This window comes from Chrysemys picta, chromosome 1 (genome assembly GCF_011386835.1).
Source record: "Chrysemys picta bellii isolate R12L10 chromosome 1, ASM1138683v2, whole genome shotgun sequence".
NCBI classification, from domain to species: domain Eukaryota; kingdom Metazoa; phylum Chordata; order Testudines; family Emydidae; genus Chrysemys; species Chrysemys picta.
In genome coordinates this window covers 163,179,224-163,198,232 of record NC_088791.1, presented here as the reverse complement: position 1 = coordinate 163,198,232, position 19,009 = coordinate 163,179,224, and the positions used below count along the sequence as shown (strand labels likewise).

Here is a 19,009-nt window from a genome sequence, read left to right as displayed (position 1 = left end):
AATCATTTATGAAGATATTGAACAGAACTGGACCCATGACCAATCCCTGTATGACCCCACTTGATATGCCCATCCAGCTTGACTGTGAACCACTGATAACTACTTTCTGGGTATGGTTTTCCAACCAGTTATGCACCCACCTTATAGTATCTCCATCTAGGTTGTATTTCCCTAGTTTGTTTATGAGAAGGTCATGAGAGACAGTATAAAAGCCTTACAAAAGTCAAGACATACCACATCTTCTGCTTCCTCCCTTAGGGTATGTCGGATAAGTGGGCAGCAATCGAGACACGATAAATCGATCCCTGAGCGCTCTCCCGTCGTCTCCTGCTTGGCGAGAGGCGCAGGCAGAGTCGATGGGGGAGCGACAGCAGTTGACTCACCGTAGTGAAGACACTGCGGTAAGTAGAGCTAAGTACGTCGACTTCAGCTACATTATTCACGTAGCTGAAGTTGCGTAACTTAGAACAACCTCCCTCCCCCCAGTGTAGACCACGTCTTAGGCTTGTTATCCTGTCAAAGAAAGCTATTAGGTTGAGTTGACATTATCTATTCTTGACAAATCCATGCTGTTACTTATCACCTTATTATCTTCTAGGTGTTTGCTTGCTTGCTTGCTTATTTGTTCCATTATCTTTCTGGATACTGAAGTTAAGGTGACTGATCTGTAATGCCCCAGGTTGCCATTGTTCCCCTTTTTATAGATTGACATAATATTTGGCCTCTTCCAGTCCCCTGGAATCACTCCTGTCTTCCATGAATTTTCAAAGATAATCACTAATGGCTCAGATATCTCCTCAGTTAGCTCCTAGGATGTATTTCATCAGGCCCCGGTGACTTGAAGCCATCTAACTTTTCTAAGTAATTTTTACCTTGTTCTTTCCCTATTTTAATTGATGTGTGTGTGTGTCTGTGGGCGGGGGGGGGGGGGGGGGTGTTTTAGGAAAAAAGCAATAAATACCACTAGAAGAAACAGTGATTTCCCCAAAAAAATCTAGAACCTGGCTGTTATTAACTTGGGACTAAAGATTCAATGAGTTTTCCAGAAAATCAAAGGCCACATGCTAACTAGTTTCCAGTACTGCCTAGTTCATTGTTTTATATCCAGTTCAGTAGGTGATATGGTCATTTTGACAATCAGACTCACAATACAGCTAGCACCATTGTTACAAACTGCACAGGACTGGATGCCAGTCTGTATGTTGCCCTGACAAATCCAAGTGTTGATTATATGGTACGAGTAGAGCTAAGGAGTAAGATTCCAGGCCTTAAACCGCAAAAAGGATCACTATTCACTCCGTGATTTGGAATATAGGCTACACAACGTTAATATCACACAGCAGAATCATTTGGGTCAGATCCTGGGAAATGATGGGCCCTGCACCTGCCCTTTAAGTCATTATGAGTTACAAGGGTGCAGCAATTTTCAGGATCAGGCCCTTTATTAGTTGTCTTAGTTATGGATAAACCATGTAGCCACAATTAGAAAACTCCTATTATTCATCTCTCTCTCTCTTTTTTTTTTTTTTGGTCTGGAGAAGCAAGACACATTGAAGGTCAAATCTGTCCTATGAGTGTGTAAGTGTTATGGAAGTCACTGGGGCTGGTATGCATATAACTCAGAGCAGATTTTAGTCCACAGAAAATGAAATCTGGTTTTCATGTAAGAGATAAGCTTGTTTTTCCTCCTCACTTTAAGGAGGAGTTGAGGGGACTTATTTTCTCTAGCGTCACCACTTCAAATTGCTCTCTGCTCACAAAAGAATATGAATTTGGTCTTGCATTTTGTCAGCCAATATCATGACTAAAAGGCTTTGCACTTATGCTTGATATATAAACCATGAAGCACTTCCCCAGCATCCTTTGTACTTATGCTAAAATAAATTGTATTAGTAGCATGTATGAACTGTGTCCTTGGGTACATGTGGGAGCTGTCAGGGATAAGATGCATGTCTTGTTAAGGCCTAACAAGTTGCACGAGGTGCTGGTACTGAGGAATAAGGATGGTTGGCATGATGTCTTTGTTACCTGAAAACTAAGTTCAAAATAAGATAAGAAACTGGTAAGAACTGGGTGTACCCTACTTTTGTTGTAAACAAGGGTATTATATGAGCGAAGTAAGTCCATAATTTTGGAGCAGATTGACTGCTGTGCGACTCTACTTCCCAGATTGAATTGGTAAAGTATTAACCCTTTCCCTTTTGTGTTGTGCTGTATTGTCTTTGACTAATAAAGATGGCTGAGCCTTATCTGATATCTCATCAATACCCTAAATTGAACCCTACCAACATGTTCTCTCTGGATATTTACACATAAAGGGATATTTTATGTTTTAGCTTAACTGCAGGGAGTGAGATGCTTGCAGTCATCAAATATAAGTAACAATATATCCTGAAAGATCAGCTACTTGTATGTTGTTAATAATTCAAGCACAGGCCTGGTAGTTACTTGCTTATTCATTGTAACTTCAAGGTAAAAGTTACAAACAAGGAGCTGTGGAACCAAGACAAATCCTTACCTGTGAACAAGCGTATTTTTTAGGCCACGAATTAGGTGCCGTGCAATAGTTTTGACCCTGGGTGTGAGAATAGCTTGAGAAACATGAAAAGTTCCATGTTGAGCCCGCTCCCCAAGAGTGGTCTCTAAGAACTGTAATAGCTTGTGCACGTTCGTTGTGTTTGCCCAAGGTGCTGGCATTTTATTCCCTGGCCACAGGAAGGGATATTCCTGATACAGAGGGTAGTGGTAGAAAATGAGAACCTAAATAATGGAGAGAAAGATAGAAAAGAATGTAAATTAAATCGAATCATGATGTTTTGGAACCAAATTTTGCATTTAAGTATATCCATGCAGTCCCATTGAAGTCTGAGTACACATGTGTATAATCTGGTGAGAATCTGGCTTCCTGCCTTTAAACTAGTACACTGAATACAATTAATTCACTGGAGCGTTGCCATAAAGGAGAAAATCATTTTGATTAGTTGCAAATTCAGGACTGCATAGCGTTTCAAGTGTCACTAGAGAAAAAGGAGAATTTACAGTATGAAACTGAAATCACATTCCAAGATGTTTTACTTAAACGACATTCCTCTAATCTTACTCTTAATATTTGTCAGACAGCATTGCCACAATTACTTTTATCTCAGGAAAAGGATGGTGGCAAGTTCGGAACTAAAATACTGTGTAACTCAATTCAAATTAACTTGCTGTGATATATTGGGCTGGCTCATATACTGGCGTTCCACTGCCATTTACTGGATGGAACACCAAAGACAATCTCATTGTCTGCTGTAACATGCACTGTGCTTTCTGGAGCTGAGATAGGAGTTTTATTCCTGGTGTCATATGAAGTAGCAGTTTATGAGAGTCCTATGAATATCTGGGAAAGGTCTTCAGATCCAGAGTTAAATATTACACTGGGATTCAGTGTTCTAGTTCAGCCCATCAGTGAGTTTCAAGCCAGATGTGTGCTGTTTGCCTCTATATCTTGATCTGAACATCTTAGAGGTTTATAAAGAAAATGGATCTTGAGTTCAGATCTGGATCCATCTCTAGCTAATCTGGATACTGAGTGTTACATCCCAATCTGTTTGTTTCAAAGTGTCACATGATTTATTGAGAGCTAGCTATATCTAAAACAGAACACCTTTCATTATCTGAATTGACAAGGGGCTCTTTGCTTTAATCAGGTAGAATCCAGGAAGCAGACTGAAGAGGACTTGTTCAGAGGAATTCCTCAAAGCATGACTGCACACACACAACTTTAGTTTTGGAATTAAATGGAAGCACTGGGAGTCTTTTGCTTCAAGACTGAGCATTAGTGAGCTGCAATCAACAGACACCATAGTCATCAACTAAAGCTCACTCATGCACTAACATGGATAGAACACAGACTGTTTGCTCCTAAAACATAGATGAGATAAGAGACTATGCATTAGCTATCTATAGAATTAAAGTTTTTAATTCTTTGTGTGGGCTAGTTACTGGAGGACGTGTCCTCACAAACACCAAGCCAACATTTTACAAAAGATCAACTACATATGCAAGCTTGTATCTTTGTTGCATATTTGTGAATTCCTGCATAATAGGGCCCTGACCCCCAGAAGCCCCCATAATATAAAAAATAAAATTAATAATAATATGCTTGGAACCCTAGACAGACCCTCTCTATAATTTGAATTGTAACATTTTGGGCTTAGAGTCATTACATGTCCTTTCCCCACCTGTTGACTCTTCTCCCAAAGATATTGCAAGGTCACATTTTCTACATATTCCATTGTGCAAAGTTTTGATCCAAATGCTTCCCGGATCCTGTTAATCAGGTATATGTGGTGCTGGTCTTCCATGGCATAGAAGTGATTGAAATCCAAGAAGATGGCTTCTTTGGGGTGCTGTGTGAGGAAGGTGTTTATCTCCATCAGTCCGTCCCATACTTTGATGCCAAACAAGCCATGTATGAAATAGATCTCCTGTCCCACTTCTCCCGGTTTGGAAGATACGCGCAGATCAAAGTAGCGGATCCCACCTTCCAGCTGCTCTTTGAAGGTCAGGTTTTGAGTCACTGACCATTTCTTCATCAGCTTTTTCACCAAAGAAATTTTAGCCAAACGTTTGATTGCCGTGGCTTGATCAGGTCCGACAGGTGATTTCTCATCAACCCAGTAGCTGAAAGAATCATGTGATCCTAGAGATAAAAAAATAGTAATTTTAATGTTATAGCATCGAAAATAATATTTCATGTGTCCAGTATGGCACAAAGGTCTAGTGTTAAGGCACTGGACTGGGATTCAGGAGATTTGGGGTCAACTCTTAGCTCTGACACAGGACTTCTTGTGTTACCTTGGGCAAGCCACTTCATCTTTAAGTCTCAGTTTCCCCATCTATAAAATGGGAATACCACTTCCTTTGTCTTATCTATTCACGTCTGGGAGTTTTTTAGGGTTACAACTGTCTCTTAAAATGTGTTTGTACAGTTCCCAGCATAATGCAGTTTAGATGCTAATAGAATATAAATAATAAATAGCCATAGTAAGGAGAATCCTCTGTCCCATTATCCTCTCCTGTGTTCATACTCCTCTGTCCATCGAAGAAACAAGCAAGCTACCTTCACAGTTCTTCCACTGTGGTGGCACAGGGATTTGAAACTGGTCTTGTGCTTGTTGATGAATTCAGCACTGAGCCCTAGAATGAACCAAGATTCTCTTTTTATACTGTATTTATTCCTTGCTGTAGAGGGGTGGTCACCCCGCTCCGGCCCTGAAAGGGTTAAAAGCAGCCCTGGAGAGGGCTGTGGCGGGGAAAACCTAGGCTGATTGGGGGAAGTAGCCACAGCTGGGGCCACGCCCCAATCAGGCCACAGCTGGCCCTTTAAGAGGGCTGAGGGCCAGAGGCTGGGAAGAGTCTCTCTCTAGCTTCTGCGAGAGAAGGGCCTGACTGCCTGAGAGCTGAGAAGGGTACCTAGGGTGAAGCAGTGCTGGGGAAGGGCAGAAGGAGCTCCAGCCTAGTAAAACCCCAGGCTGCAGGCCTTGTTAGGGTAGAGCAGTGCTGGGGAAGGGCAGAAGGACCTAGGGAGCTCCAGCCTAGAAAAACCGCAGCTGCAGGCCTAGTTAAGGCCTACAAACAGGTACTGGGGTGCAGAGGGGCAGCCCAGAGATAGGCACAGGCAGCAGGTCCTAACCCCCCTTGCCGATGATGAGTGATTTACAGACTGCAGTCTGCCCCAGGGAGCGGGGCTAGATGGTGACTGGCAGTAGCCACTGAGGCAAGGTGAGGATAGAGAGTTGGGGGTTCCCCTGGAAGGGGAGACCCAAAGCAAGGGGGACTGTGGTGGGCAGAGGGGCAAAGGGCACTGGGGTCTGGGAGGGACACGGGGCCAGCGGCAGGCGAGACACTGGCCTGCAGAGGGCGTGCCGGGCTGGAAAGAGCTAATTCCCGAGACGGCCAGCAGGAGGCACCGCACCGGTGAGTTGTCGCCCCACAACACTTGCCTTGCTATCATAACTCTCTATGGTTACTTAAAATTACACTTGACTGTGGGGAAACAACCTAAGACACCAAAGCTCTTGGTTAATCTATGGGACAGAGACCTCAGGCTGTGGTTGGGTGAAAATCCTCACAATGCACTGCCAATGAGTCTTAGCTCTGACCAGGCATCAGATGACTGAACTATCTCCATGCTCAGCTAGTCCCTGGCCTTTCTGCTGATACTGACAACCAGGTAGCAGGTAGTGTCAGTTGTAATGATTTTGTTTTGTATTTGTGGATACCTCTATTCCAGGAACAGGACTGAGAGCAAACTCATTTCAAACAGGCCATTGCACAGGCTTTTTACTGACAATGACTTTAGGTCACTACTAACCTTGTAAAAATGCAGGAAGGTGACTAAGAAATGAAAGATTCCCTCTCTCATCGTCAGTCACCTGACAACCTGAGCCATCATCCCATTGCCCCACCCAGTCTCTGCAGGAGAGATGGTCATGTGCCTGTGACACAGGGTGTCAGCATTATGGACACATGACAGAATCTGGCAGGGAAATCATGCACCTAACCACAAAATAATGCTCATAAATAAAGCTCCACCCCTCACAAGTCTAATAAAAAGGTATAAAAAATAACCTAGTAAGAAAGAAATCAAGAAAAACCCATTGTGGATTATGTCTCCCTAGTTACTGCTTGCAGGACATACAAGAGAAGAGCGGCTGGGAGCCCCTGAAGAAGTCCTGACTTGATGGCAGTGCGAAGCACCCAAGGGCAGGAAGGACGATCTTAATTGGAGCAGTAACTTTGAGGGGAGGTGGGGCCAAGAACATAGTACTTAGAGGAGACCCTGGAGTCCCCTGTCAGAGGCAACATTAAGCAGATCTGGGGATAGAAGTCTGCCTGCCAAGACTCCAGGTTTAGCTAGATTTCCAACATCCATCCCAGGGAGCTCCATCCTGGCCAATATGTTAGGGCTTTACAGACACAATCCTTCCTCTGCAGTCCCATCCAGGAAAACAACTAAGTGGTTCTAGCCTCTCCGCTCCCTGGCTCCTTCTACTCTCCCAATTAACAGCTTGCAGCTTCTCTGCTGGGCTTGACCCACTAACCATTTCCCTGGAGAAGATAGGGATTCCTGCTCTTAGGGCAGGAATTGAAGGAGCAAGCTACATCCAAATAGCCCTGCTCCTACTGCCAGTCTGAATCTCAGGGGATGCTGCCCGGCAATGCTAGCACCCTCAGTTCCTGTCAACTTTGCTGAAATATAGGAAGCATACACTGACTCCACCAGACTACATAATATTCTAGCATATTACTGGTGCCAACATCCCCTTGCCTCCCATCTCTCCCCTCCCTGAAAATCCAGCAATTCCCCTGCCACCTCTCTGAATACTACTACATAATCTCCTTGTCCGATTCTTTTTTTCCCTCCTCTCTATCTGTACTCTGTAAAAATCTAATTAAGGTTCGAAATTTGTTTTTTAAAAGACACCTCATGTGCCCTATTTATTAGACAAGCATCTCTTGTGTGTGTATGTGTGCGCGCTCACTTGAAGACTAATATGTTTCCTGTCATGCTGCAGCATCAGAGCTGTAAATGAGATTATGATCTCAACAGGATTACCTTGTTAGGGTTATTAAATCCATGTGGAAGCATAAGCTGTTCACAAGTCAAACATCAGTTAGCAAGATTCCAAAGCACGCCAACAGTAATAAGCATGAGAGGTTCCCCTCCATTGTGTAACTCCACACACAGGCACGTGTGCGAGAGGGGGAGGAATCTCTCCTTCCCCAATCAGAGTGGTGGAATAAGGGAGAAGAGAGGCACGTCATAATTTTGCAGTTTCAAGAAAACAAAGCTATTTTGCTTTGCTTCCCCTGAAGAGTGAAAGGTTGTTCCCCACAAGTCTGATCATATATTTAATAGTTACAAGACTAGGGTTACCATATTTCAGCAAGAAAAAAAGAGGACGGGAGGAGCCCCGCCCTAGCCCCGCCCCTGCCCCTCCCACTTCCCGCCCCCCCAGAACCCCCAACCCTCCCCCCGTTCCTTGTCCCCTGACTGCCCCCTCCTGGGACCCCTGCCCCTAACTGCCCCCCAGGACTCCACTCCCTATCTAAGCCTCCCTGCCTCTTGTCCCCTGACTGCCCCAACCCTTATCCACACCCCCACCCCCAGACAGACCCCTGGGACTCCCACGCCCCATCCAACCACTCCCCACCCCCTGACAGCCCCCCCCCCAGAACTCCCAACCCATCTAAACCCCTCTGCTCCCTGTCCCCTGACTGCTCCGATCCATCTCCCCACCCCTGCCACCTGACAGCCCCCCCCAGAACTCCCAAACACTCCCCCCCTGCTCCTTGTCCCCTGACTGCCCCCTCCTGGGACCCCTGCTCCTAACTGCCCTCCAGAACCCCACCCCCTACCTAAGACTCCCTGTTCCTTGTCCCCTAACTGCCCCCTCCTAAGACCCCCCCCAACTGCCCCCCAGGACCCTACCCCCTACCTGTACCCTGACTGCCCAAAACTTTCTCCACTTCCCCCCAAAAGCCCCCCCCCCGTTTCTTGACTGCCACCTCCAGAACCTTCCTGCCCCCTGACCTCCTTACCCTGCTGCTCAGAACAGAGTGTTGGGCTCTGTGCAGCCGAGCCGGACATGTGGCTGAGCTCCCCAGCACAACAAAACCCGGTCCCTGGCCCTGCACAACAAAACCCGGTCTGGCCCTGCACAGTGCTGCCGGACTGGGCTGCAAGGAAGCTGCCGGCTCTGAATGCAGGGCGGATCCGGCTCCTCTACAGCTGCTCCTGAGTCCAGCCCGGGACTTCCCTGCAGCCCTCCCAGCCGCTCGCTCTGCTCTGCGGGGGGGAAATCCCGGACATTGTGAGTGCTTTACAAATTCCCCCCGGACGCTATTTTTAGCACAAAAAGGAGGACATGTCCGGGTAAATCCGGACGAATGGTAACCCTATACAAGACCCTCATCCCATTGCAGATTGCGGCATTTAACAGGATAAATGAAACTAGTACAAGACAAAGGAGTGTTTCCCAGACCTAGAGATAAGTAATGGCATCAGAATTTTGTGTTTTCCAATCTACCTTCATGCATGTGGCTTTAGACAGATGGAGGTGTAAAAATGGAGTCATAAAGCACAGGAGCATCGAATCCAATCCAGTCCAGTGCAAGCAGTCATGTACGCCTACAAACGTATTACTAAACAAGGGAAATTTGTTGAGGGCTGGCAAGTATATTCACAATTTAAACAAATCAGTATAGGAAATATTTAAAGCTTTTTTATGATTTTTCCATACACGCTTTAGAGACTGGATTCTTAGTGAACTGGAGAAGAAGCTCTTTCATGTTGCTACATTAAAAGTCCCTATATCTATGACTTAATGAATGTTAGTAAATGTTTTGAGACTGTGGATAAAAGACCCTCGAGTATAAATTATTTTATACATAATAAAATTAATTAATTTTAAGACTTGCCCAAAGTGTTTCTGAGGACCAGAAGCATAGTGAAGAACAGAACCCAGGCCTCCTGAATCTCAATTCACTACCTTCTCCACTGTACTGTACTGGGGAAATACTCTCCTTGTGAAGCGTTTTGTGACACCAGATGTTGTTAGTTAGTATTCCAATTACAACAATATTAGAACAGCTTTGGTGCTGCAGCTTCAATGTGAGCCTCACTGCCAAATACCCCTAGATGTCAAGACTTAATTTGGAATCATACGAATGCATAGGTTATGAAATACAACACTGGAACAAACCATTTAATGGTCTCTCTAGTCCAGTATCCCATCTCTCCACCAGCAAAGGTTGGATACGTCAGGGAAAGCTATACCCTCTCCCCTGTCTGCCCTGGCATTCAAATTCCTTCCTGACACCAGATTGTTACTATGATAGATAGTTCTTGTAATTTTACCCTAGCAAGTGCAACTGTACATTCATGAACCCTTTTTCACTTCCACTATGCCAATTCCCAAGTTAATTGTGTGTTAAATCTATTGCCTTTATTATCTTTCATTATTCAAGAATGTTTTTGTTCTATTTTCTTTGTTTCAGTTGTTAAGAAGCAGCTTTTTACCTTCACATCTGTAACTATTTCTAAATTGCCAATTCTTCACGTTTTTCATGTTCTTTAGAATCACAGGATCAAATTAATTAGTCAAATCAAGCGAATGCAGTTACATTAAAAATTTGGCATTATTTGGTCTTGGACTTAATTTTTATTTTCACTGTTTTGTGTGGGTTATCAAGAACTGGTCTTTAATTATTCCTTTTTCTTGTTACTACATAAAGATGATAATAAGAGAACATTGTATAATGGTTAGAACATGGTGTCTGGAAGCAAGAATTCTGGGTCCTATTCTATTAATGACTTCCTGCGTGTCATTTAACTAATCTGTACTTTACCCTAACAGGATGTTGTGAAGCTTACCGTGTGTGCAAAAGGATTTGAAATCTTTCAATGTAAAACAAATTTCAAGTACAAAATATATTGTCTACACACTGAAATAGATATAAAAATACCCTTTCTTAGACAAAAGCATATCTAACATCATTTCTACGAATCTAGTTTTCCTGGCAGTGAGATATATTAGGCTGTGGACTAGTCTAAATAAGTGGGGGAAACCCCTTTTCTTAGGACTTTTAGAACCAGGTAGGACTTAAACACCAGACAATATTGAAGGGGAACAGTGCTGCATTTTCAGGGAAATGGACTGGATCAGTGGAAAGATTTTTCTCATTGCTGACATACAAGGTACGATTACTGAAAATTAAAGAACTTTATGTGTAATGTTTCAGTGGGTAGCTGGTTGGGTCCACAAATGGCACCGGCATATTAACAGCATTAAAATGTCAATTGTGGACTCTGGCATTACACCTCAGGATTACCTTAGCTGCAGTGACGCCAAACTTCTTAGAGCAAGATTTTCTCTCCACCTAAAATACATTTGCCATTTATAATCAAGAAAATATAGATTCAGCACAAAACACAATAAAAAACAAAAGCATCTGGAAATACACCAATCAGGCTTCAAAAGTAACAGATCTGGGAGCATCACGGAAAAGCTACCTGAGAAGCAGCCAAGGAAAGAATAATATTCTGCTATTTCGCAAAGGTAAGCGCTACTTTGTACCAGCCATGAGGTACATTGAATGAGATAGAAGCACCTCTGACAAACCCTGAAGGCTTCTGGATACAGGTCATTAACAATCCAGATTTTCTAATCAAAAGATTAGCATCTTAAAACATCTCTACTAATCCACATTGAATAGCACATTTGACTTGCTTGTTACCAGGCAAGAGGTGGGGGAGAGAGTTAGCCATGATTAACTATATGATCCATATGAACTACCTAGATAAGCATGTCCATTTTTTAATAGTATTCTAACAAAATTCCTCAGTTAATTGTAATATAGCAATTAAACAGGGGGAAGACAAAGCCTAGTATTTTAAAGCTTCCTAGAAATTTGTAATTTCAGTATCAGGCATTATATCAGTATCGGGGTATTATAATTAGGGGGGCGGGGGGTGAATGGTGTTGAAGAAATAGTTGTTGAAGACACAATATTTGTATGTTAACGTTCTTTTCTACTGCACCATCTCAAATCCAGTCCACTGTTATTGGCTGTCAGCTGTTGGATGGCCTGTGCCAAATCGATTTGGTGATCCTGGTCTAGTACTTAGTGTATTGCTGTCAGCATCATGAAAACGACCACCACAACTGGCTGTCTCAGTGGAGCGGAGCAGGACATGGAGGCTACATGACCTTGAACCTGGACTGATGTTCAGTAGGGAAGTGGTTTGCAAAAAACTTACACCATTGTACCTGTTTGGTGAGTGAACAGAGGACTTGAATCTTGGAGTATGCTTGGCCCTGGATCCTCCTTGGAAAAAACACAGAATCTGTATCTTGTTAGCCTAGGCCAGAGTTTGAAAAAACTCCACTTGCCTCTCCAGTGTCACAGTTCTTTTCATTGCAACAGGAGAAAATGGAATATTTGGTACCAGTGTGATTAATATCTTCCCCTGTTCGTGAGCTCTGGGCTGTGCCTTCGCCTGCATGGAACTCAGAGACAGCTCAACATTATTGCTAGGGAACATTAAGGTCAACCAATGTCCCTCACTTGTGCCCCCCAGCCCAGTTCATTCAACGATTTAGAAATACTTAAGCCAAGTAATAGTAACGTTTAACTCACAGCAGATTGGGCGGATTGTCCCACAGGGGAAGTGAAGTGAGAAATCCAATAACTTCCTGACTCCCAGTTAGAATAGTGGAAATACCAGGAAACTACAGGATTTCCACACTGGATTGTCACATCTCCCCCTACTCCGTGGTGGGAAATAATGAACAGTAAGCACCGAAGTTGGAATGAAAAAGAAGGTGGGAAGATTAATTTGTGATGGAATTAACTCTTCTCTCTAGGAAGGTGCTGTGAATGCCCATTCACCTTGCAGTTAAGTCTCTTTTTGGGGTCCTGAGATGCTGAACACAAGGAAGAATTATTTCCAGAGAGACATAGGGAAAGCAAAATTTACTTTCATGAGGAAAGCCTGTAATGTTCTGGGGATGACCTTGTCTTTACATAAATCGCAATAGGATATCTGAAAGAGCCACCAAGTTCTGACACTTGTTTTGGGGATTCCTGAGTGGCACCATTGCCAGGAGTCAGTCAATGGCTCTTGTGACCCATGTTGCCAGCAGAGATTTTGGCCGGAGGGTTTCTGCTTCTGACTACTTATTAAGAGGAGTTAGGTCTTAGAGCAAGGGCCTGAGTTCATCCCAAGACAGTGGGTGGCTGGGCAATATGTGACATGCGTTGCTGCAGAGGCTAAGACACAGTTAAGGACCTATGGGAGGGAACACTGGACTACTTAGAAGCGGTGTATTTGCACAGGGGAGATTTTTCAAAGACTTACTTCTGAGCTGGTTGATGTAGATTTTCATCCTCTTGTGAGACCCTCTGGTCTGTATTCATTCACAGAGTCACCACACTGTTCAGTGGAAAGGGACATGTCTGAAGAGACATTGCACTGATCCAACATTGTGCTATGACACAGTGAGGGTCAGCGGGCTGTGATCAGGCATGGCAGAGTCTGCCCTACCTCAGATACATAACATCACTAAGAAGTTCCACAGTTCTTTCCAGGCTGTTCTGCCACTTTGTGATAGCCTACGAGGGAGGTACTACACCACAGAGCCTAGGGAAAACAGCCTCTCCTTATTATGATACTCCCCAGAGAAAGAGAGGAAGAGCTAGTATAACATCTTGCCACTGCCCTCCAAAAAGAATAAAAGCAGAATTGAAAAGAAGGGTGGGAGAAAGCAGAAGCATTGAACTTTTTTTTTTTTTTTTTCATTTCTAGCAGGGGGACTTCTTACACCTAGTAAGTTTCCTAGTAGCAACAATGCTGTCCTCCTGCCTCAGATTTCCAATTAGACCAAAGCAGTGTCCATCACTGACAAGTTGGAGATGATGTTATGATCCAGAGATCCTTGCTTTCACTGACATTCTCATGAGCATGCATTTTTTGTCTTATTAGTTTTTCTACCCTATTTTTCAATGCTTCATGTAATCTGTGTAGCTCAACACTCTAATTTATACTCAGAAATGGTCTCATCAACACAGGAATTGCCAGGCTCAATCAGACTAATGGCCCAGTTAGTCCAATAACCGGTCTCCAACTGCAGTCAGTATCAGCTGCTAATAGAGAGAAGTGCAAGAAACCCCACAGTAAGCAGTTATGGAATAACCTAGCTACCAGGAAAGGCTCTTTTTAAGACCTACTAATCAGAAGCTGGTATCCAGCATTTCATATCAGGTTTTCATCACTGCTGAGAGATTATTTTCCTCTAGTGGATGATGCATCATTGCTTGGTGAATGTCCACTGAGTTGGGCAGGAAGCCAAGGAATGGGGATTTAAGAAGTTAGCCTTACATCCTCTATTTTTGATCTTTTTTTCAATCTCATATGCCTCACCTGTCACACGAGTCCAAACTTTAACCCAACAGATGGTCAGCTCAGCTGTCTATGCACTGATTCAATGACATTATCCCCTCAGTCAGCAGCCTATTCCATCAGGACCTCTACAGAGACCTGCTGCAGTTTCAAGTTGCTCCCTCCTTGCACCTTGTAGGTGCACCTTGTAGGTGGCCACAGGGTGAAGGCCACCTACTTCTCCTTGGGGGCCAAATATTCATGGGGCACAAAAGGTGTCATAAATGAAGATGGGGAAACTGATACAGAAAAAGTGACTTGCCCCAGGTCTCACAGACAGAACCCAAATCACCTGTCTCCAAGTTCTTGCCCTAAAAATTTAACCTGGCTTCCTCTTAACTAACACTTTCATTTAACTTAGCCAGTTAAGACACAAGCCACCCAGGCAATTTTGGTCATCAATTACACATGCATCAAAATAATCTTGGCTACATCCACCTTTGGGAGGTGCTGAAATATTTGTGTACAGTTGCACCCATTTCAGGTATGTCATGCACATCTCATTCTGTGAGCAGCATATGCAACTGTGACCTCTTTTTCATGATTTCATACATTCAGAATTTGGAACTATTTTCCTTTAACAGCTTCTTGTGAATTCAATAAACCAAAGTACACCCCTTCATGTTCTGTGTAATAGATACTCACTTTATTATACCTGGGGCTGGTAATATTGCTTATTAAGGTTGCTTGACACTTTCCCCATTGTAAGACCCTTCATAATATTGCCACACTTTAATTGTTGGGGCTGGGTTGTCTACATCAGGTTGAACATTTTTTGGAAAATTTCAGCCAAAATTGTTCAGCCATTTCTCAGAACGCAGCTAGGGAAAAATACATAGTGTGCATGTTAAAAGATTCCAGCAACTTTTTCTTTTAACAACTTGGGCACCTCCATGCTTTGGAGCAAGGCCTGAAATTTGGCAGGAGATGACCTTTTTGACAGGGATATGCCTTTTGCCCTCCCTGTGAAAATCTCCTCAAACTGGGCCAGGTTATAAGCCTTTGAAAAATCACATGCTCATTAGAGATGGATTCTAGCAGCTAAAATCTCTCACTGAACATGCTCCATCAGCTCACAACTCTGTTGTGTGGGTGGACTGAGCATGTGCTATTCCCGCAGAGCGATTGAGCATGTTTCCTCCAATCCAAGGCTAGTACAGGGGTGAAGTCAGACTGTCCAGGTAATGGCTGCTCTAAGTTGGGCCCAGGCACTGGACCTATGAGCAGGGACCTCGTTCTCTGGTATTCTCAATGATCCCCCTGCAGATATCCAGGCAGCTTGGAGGAGGAAATCACATGATTAGAATGCAGAGGAGGCAGGGAGTAGAGTTGGACAAGCAGTCTGGTGACACTGGAACTGGAGATGGGGAGAGAGAAACTGACTGAGTAGCTGGGCAAAGAGACTGGAAAGAGGAGCCTGGAGAGCAGGGGAGGCTGGAAACTGGTGGGGGGTGGACAGAAGGGCTGGGACTGGTTGGGCAAGGAAACTGGCACTTAAAGACTATCATAAAGCATACGTACACATGGTGGGAGGAATGGTGGCAAGATAAGGTTGCATAAGTGACCTTAATTTGGCTATCTCCTACCTTTTGAGTGCTTGACTTTGCAATCTTAGCAATGTTCTTTTAATGTATTTTTGTATGTGTAATTATTTATGTAATGGCATCTGTCTAAAGATTCCAACCCTGCCTATAGTTCCTAATCAGGAATTGAGATCCGAGTGTGTTAGGTTCTATCCTTGCCCGCTAATCTTAGCCTGGCCTCCCACAATGCACCTGAAATGAAATTTGGAGGCTACCTTCAGCAATCAAGTTTGACTAAAAATATTGCTTCTTAGGATCTGTCTCTCTAAGCCCTTTGAACAGCACTCGTTACCAGTCTCCAGGTGCTGCATAAATCCTAGTATCAGTCTTTGGAACCCCCCAGTCTGCCACTATGATTAGTGCTGAGCCATGTTATGGTTATTTTACATGCTTAGAACCAGAGGGGCAAGATCCTGGTTATCCCTAAATGCAGGTACAAGGTGGAGAGGACTGAGACGGGAGGTACATAGACTTTTCTCCTCCTAACACAGTGGAAAAACAAAATCCTCATGCTTCTTCACTTCAAGGGGAAGGAGAGTCATAGTGAAGTCCAAGGCATTACACATACCAAACACTAAATACATGGCTGAGGCACATCAAAGCCTTGCGCACCTCCAACCCATGCACCAGCTAGTGGTCTAAAACCAGGTCAATAGGAAGGGCCATGGCACACCATCAAAACCAGTAACTGAAGAGCTGCCTTCTCATCTCTAAACACAATGCCTGCCTCAGAACTCGGCAAGCACAATGCCTCCAGCGAGTACCACGTATAGTTCAAATTACTAATGAGTAGATTTGGCACAGTAAAGAAAGAAAAGCACGCAGTAGCACTAGAAGTGTGTCAAAATTACAAGACTTAATATTTCCGCTGGGTGGAGGAGCCACACCAGGCAGGAGATACAATACACCTCCCAAGACATGGTGCTTGCAGATGTTACATCTTTCTCTGGGTATGAAGAGATCACGAGAAGTTACTACATCTGCGAATTCCATGTAGCCAATGCATTCCAAGCACAGCCCTTCTAGCCAGTCCTCTTTCTGCAGCACAGTCATGACCACTCCATACACTTATATGGGAAAGGGTTTGATTGTGATGGGGTGTAGTCAGCCTTTGTGACTCCCTGATAGGGCCCTCACAGTCTTACTACACCCCGCTGGAAGAAGCAGTGAGGAAAAGAGCAGCAAAGGTGGGTCCTCCAAGTTTGCTGTGAGAGGACTCTCTGGAGAAACCATTTTGGAAGCTAGAGAGACCTGGCCTGCCAAGGGCTAGAGGGGTTAGCAACAGCAATCAGGGCTCTGCTGGCCCAGATAAAAGGAGCTGCCAGGCCTTAGCCATGCAGTTGTTAGCTGGGACCAGAGGCGTGAAGGAGGCGGCTCTGGTCAATGGAGACCAACCATTAGACAGAGTTAATGGCTCGCTGAAGTTACACATATGGGTGCATAACTGGCTGGATAACTGTACTCAGAGAGTTGTTATTAATGGTTCCCAATCCTGCTGGAAAGGTATAACGAGTTGGGTTCCGCAGGGGTCTGTTTTGGGACCGGCTCTGTTCAATATCTTCATTAACGACTTAGATATTGGGATAGAAAGTACACTTATTAAGTTTGCAGATGATACCAAACTGGGAGGGATTGCAACTGCTTTGGAGGACAGGGTCATAATTCAAAATGATCTGGACAAATTGGAGAAATGGTCTGAGGTAAACAGGATGAAGTTTAACAAAGACAAATGCAAAGTGCTCCACTTAGGAAGGAAAAATCAGTTTCACGCATACAGAACGGGAAGAGACTGTCTAGGAGGGAGTACGGCAGAAAGGGATCTAGGGGTTATAGTGGACCACAAGCTAAATATGAGTCAACAGTGTGATGCTGTGGCAAAAAAAAGCAAACATGATTCTGGGATGTATTAACAGGTGTGTTGTGAGCAAGACATGAGAAGTCATTCTTCTGATCTACTCTGCGCTGGTTAGGCCTCAACTGGAGTATTGTGTCCAGTTCTGTGCACCGCATTTCCAGAAAGATGTGGAGAAATTGGAAGAGGGTCCAGAGAAGAGAAACAAGAATGATTAAAGGTCTTGAGAACATGACCTATGAAGGAAGGCTGAAAGAATTGGGTTTGTTTAGTTTGGAAAAGAGAAGACTGAGAGGGGAGATGATAGCAGTTTTCAGGTATATAAAAGGGTGTCATAGGAGGAGGGAGAAAACTTGTTCACCTTAGCCTCTAAGGATAGAACAAGAAGCAATGGGCTTAAACTGCAACAAGGGAGGTTTAGGTTGGACATGAGGAAAAAGTTCCTAACTGTCAGGGTGGTTAAACACTGGAATAAATTGCCTAGGGAGGTTGTGGAATCTCCATCTCTGGAGATATTTAAGAGTAGGTTAGAGAAATGTCTATCAGGGATGGTCTAGACAGTATTTGGTCCTGCCATGAGGGCAGGGGACTGGACTCGATGACCTCTCGAGGTCCCTTCCAGTCCTAGAATCTATGAATCTATGGACTCTTTAATAGCCTTGAAGGTGTTCACTTGGACTTTGTGAGTTGGCCAAAAGGCCAAGCCACTGAAAACCCACAAAGATTGGCCGGCAGCCTGCAGGGAGCACCATGGGCGAGAGGAGGACTGTGGTACCGCCCCCCGTTGCTAGGAGGCACTCAAGAGGTGAGTGCTCCTTTACAGCATCCCTGCTAGAGAAGCCACAATTTGATTCAGAAAGCAGGTAAATAATTATCAGGAATGTAATTTTTAGGCTAAAATTCTACCAGTGCAATAGAAAAAGATATTGCAGTTAATAATCACAGTGGGACTTGGGCTAAGGGCACAATAGGTCTTTTCCATTTGTAATTTCTGTGAAATCAAGTCTACCTGCTGTGAATGCTTCTGAGCCAAAACATACTAGCTAGGACAAAGTTAATGCCCTAGTGCTTCATTCTCTAGTCTAAGGTATCACCCAAACCCAATGAATCCCCCTAATCTAAGGAATGAAATAGTCAATGCTTTTGCTCATTACCACGATCCAATGTGCGGAAGACTGGACTAACCAACCACTCAATAATGTTTCAAGTGAACATCTGCTAGCTTGCTTTGCTGGCTCCTTGAACAATGGGGACACAGCAGCTTATCATGATCTGAGTAAGTGTTTGGGACTGCAGGGGGAGAGAGTACTTGAGCATCAGGGAATAAACAGAAAGTTCAGCCTGTCCTAATAAAAAGAATTGTGTCAGTCTGATGAAACTGGGAAGCAAGGCTACATCCAGCTAAACCATTCCACAGATACCAACAAAGATCCTAGGCTGCAGCCAGGATGTCAGATCTGAACTGTGATATTGGAGAAATTGTTTAGAAAAACAATTCATTGGAAGTGCAACCACCATAAATCATGCCCACTGTTGCTTTGAATTTTGTAAAATGAACAACTCATCAATGATTAGATATTCTCA

The 19,009-nt window shown here is 44.0% G+C and overlaps 1 protein-coding gene across 2 annotated transcripts in view; it reads right to left on the bottom strand.

The window, feature by feature from the left end:
* Positions 1–19,009, bottom strand: part of PLCXD2 (phosphatidylinositol specific phospholipase C X domain containing 2) — a 33,255-nt gene that overhangs the window by 7,894 nt on the left and 6,352 nt on the right. Inside the window, exons 2-4 of one of the 2 annotated variants that reach the window (XM_065574774.1) lie at positions 4,224–4,684; positions 2,519–2,760; positions 235–327 (exon numbers count right to left, since the gene is read on the bottom strand). In XM_065574774.1, the coding sequence (XP_065430846.1) occupies positions 255–327; positions 2,519–2,760; positions 4,224–4,684 (776 nt within the window). In that variant the 3' untranslated portion in view covers positions 235–254. The remainder of the gene's footprint in view (positions 1–234; positions 328–2,518; positions 2,761–4,223; positions 4,685–19,009) is intronic. The other variant, XM_005283613.4, reaches the window with a different exon arrangement.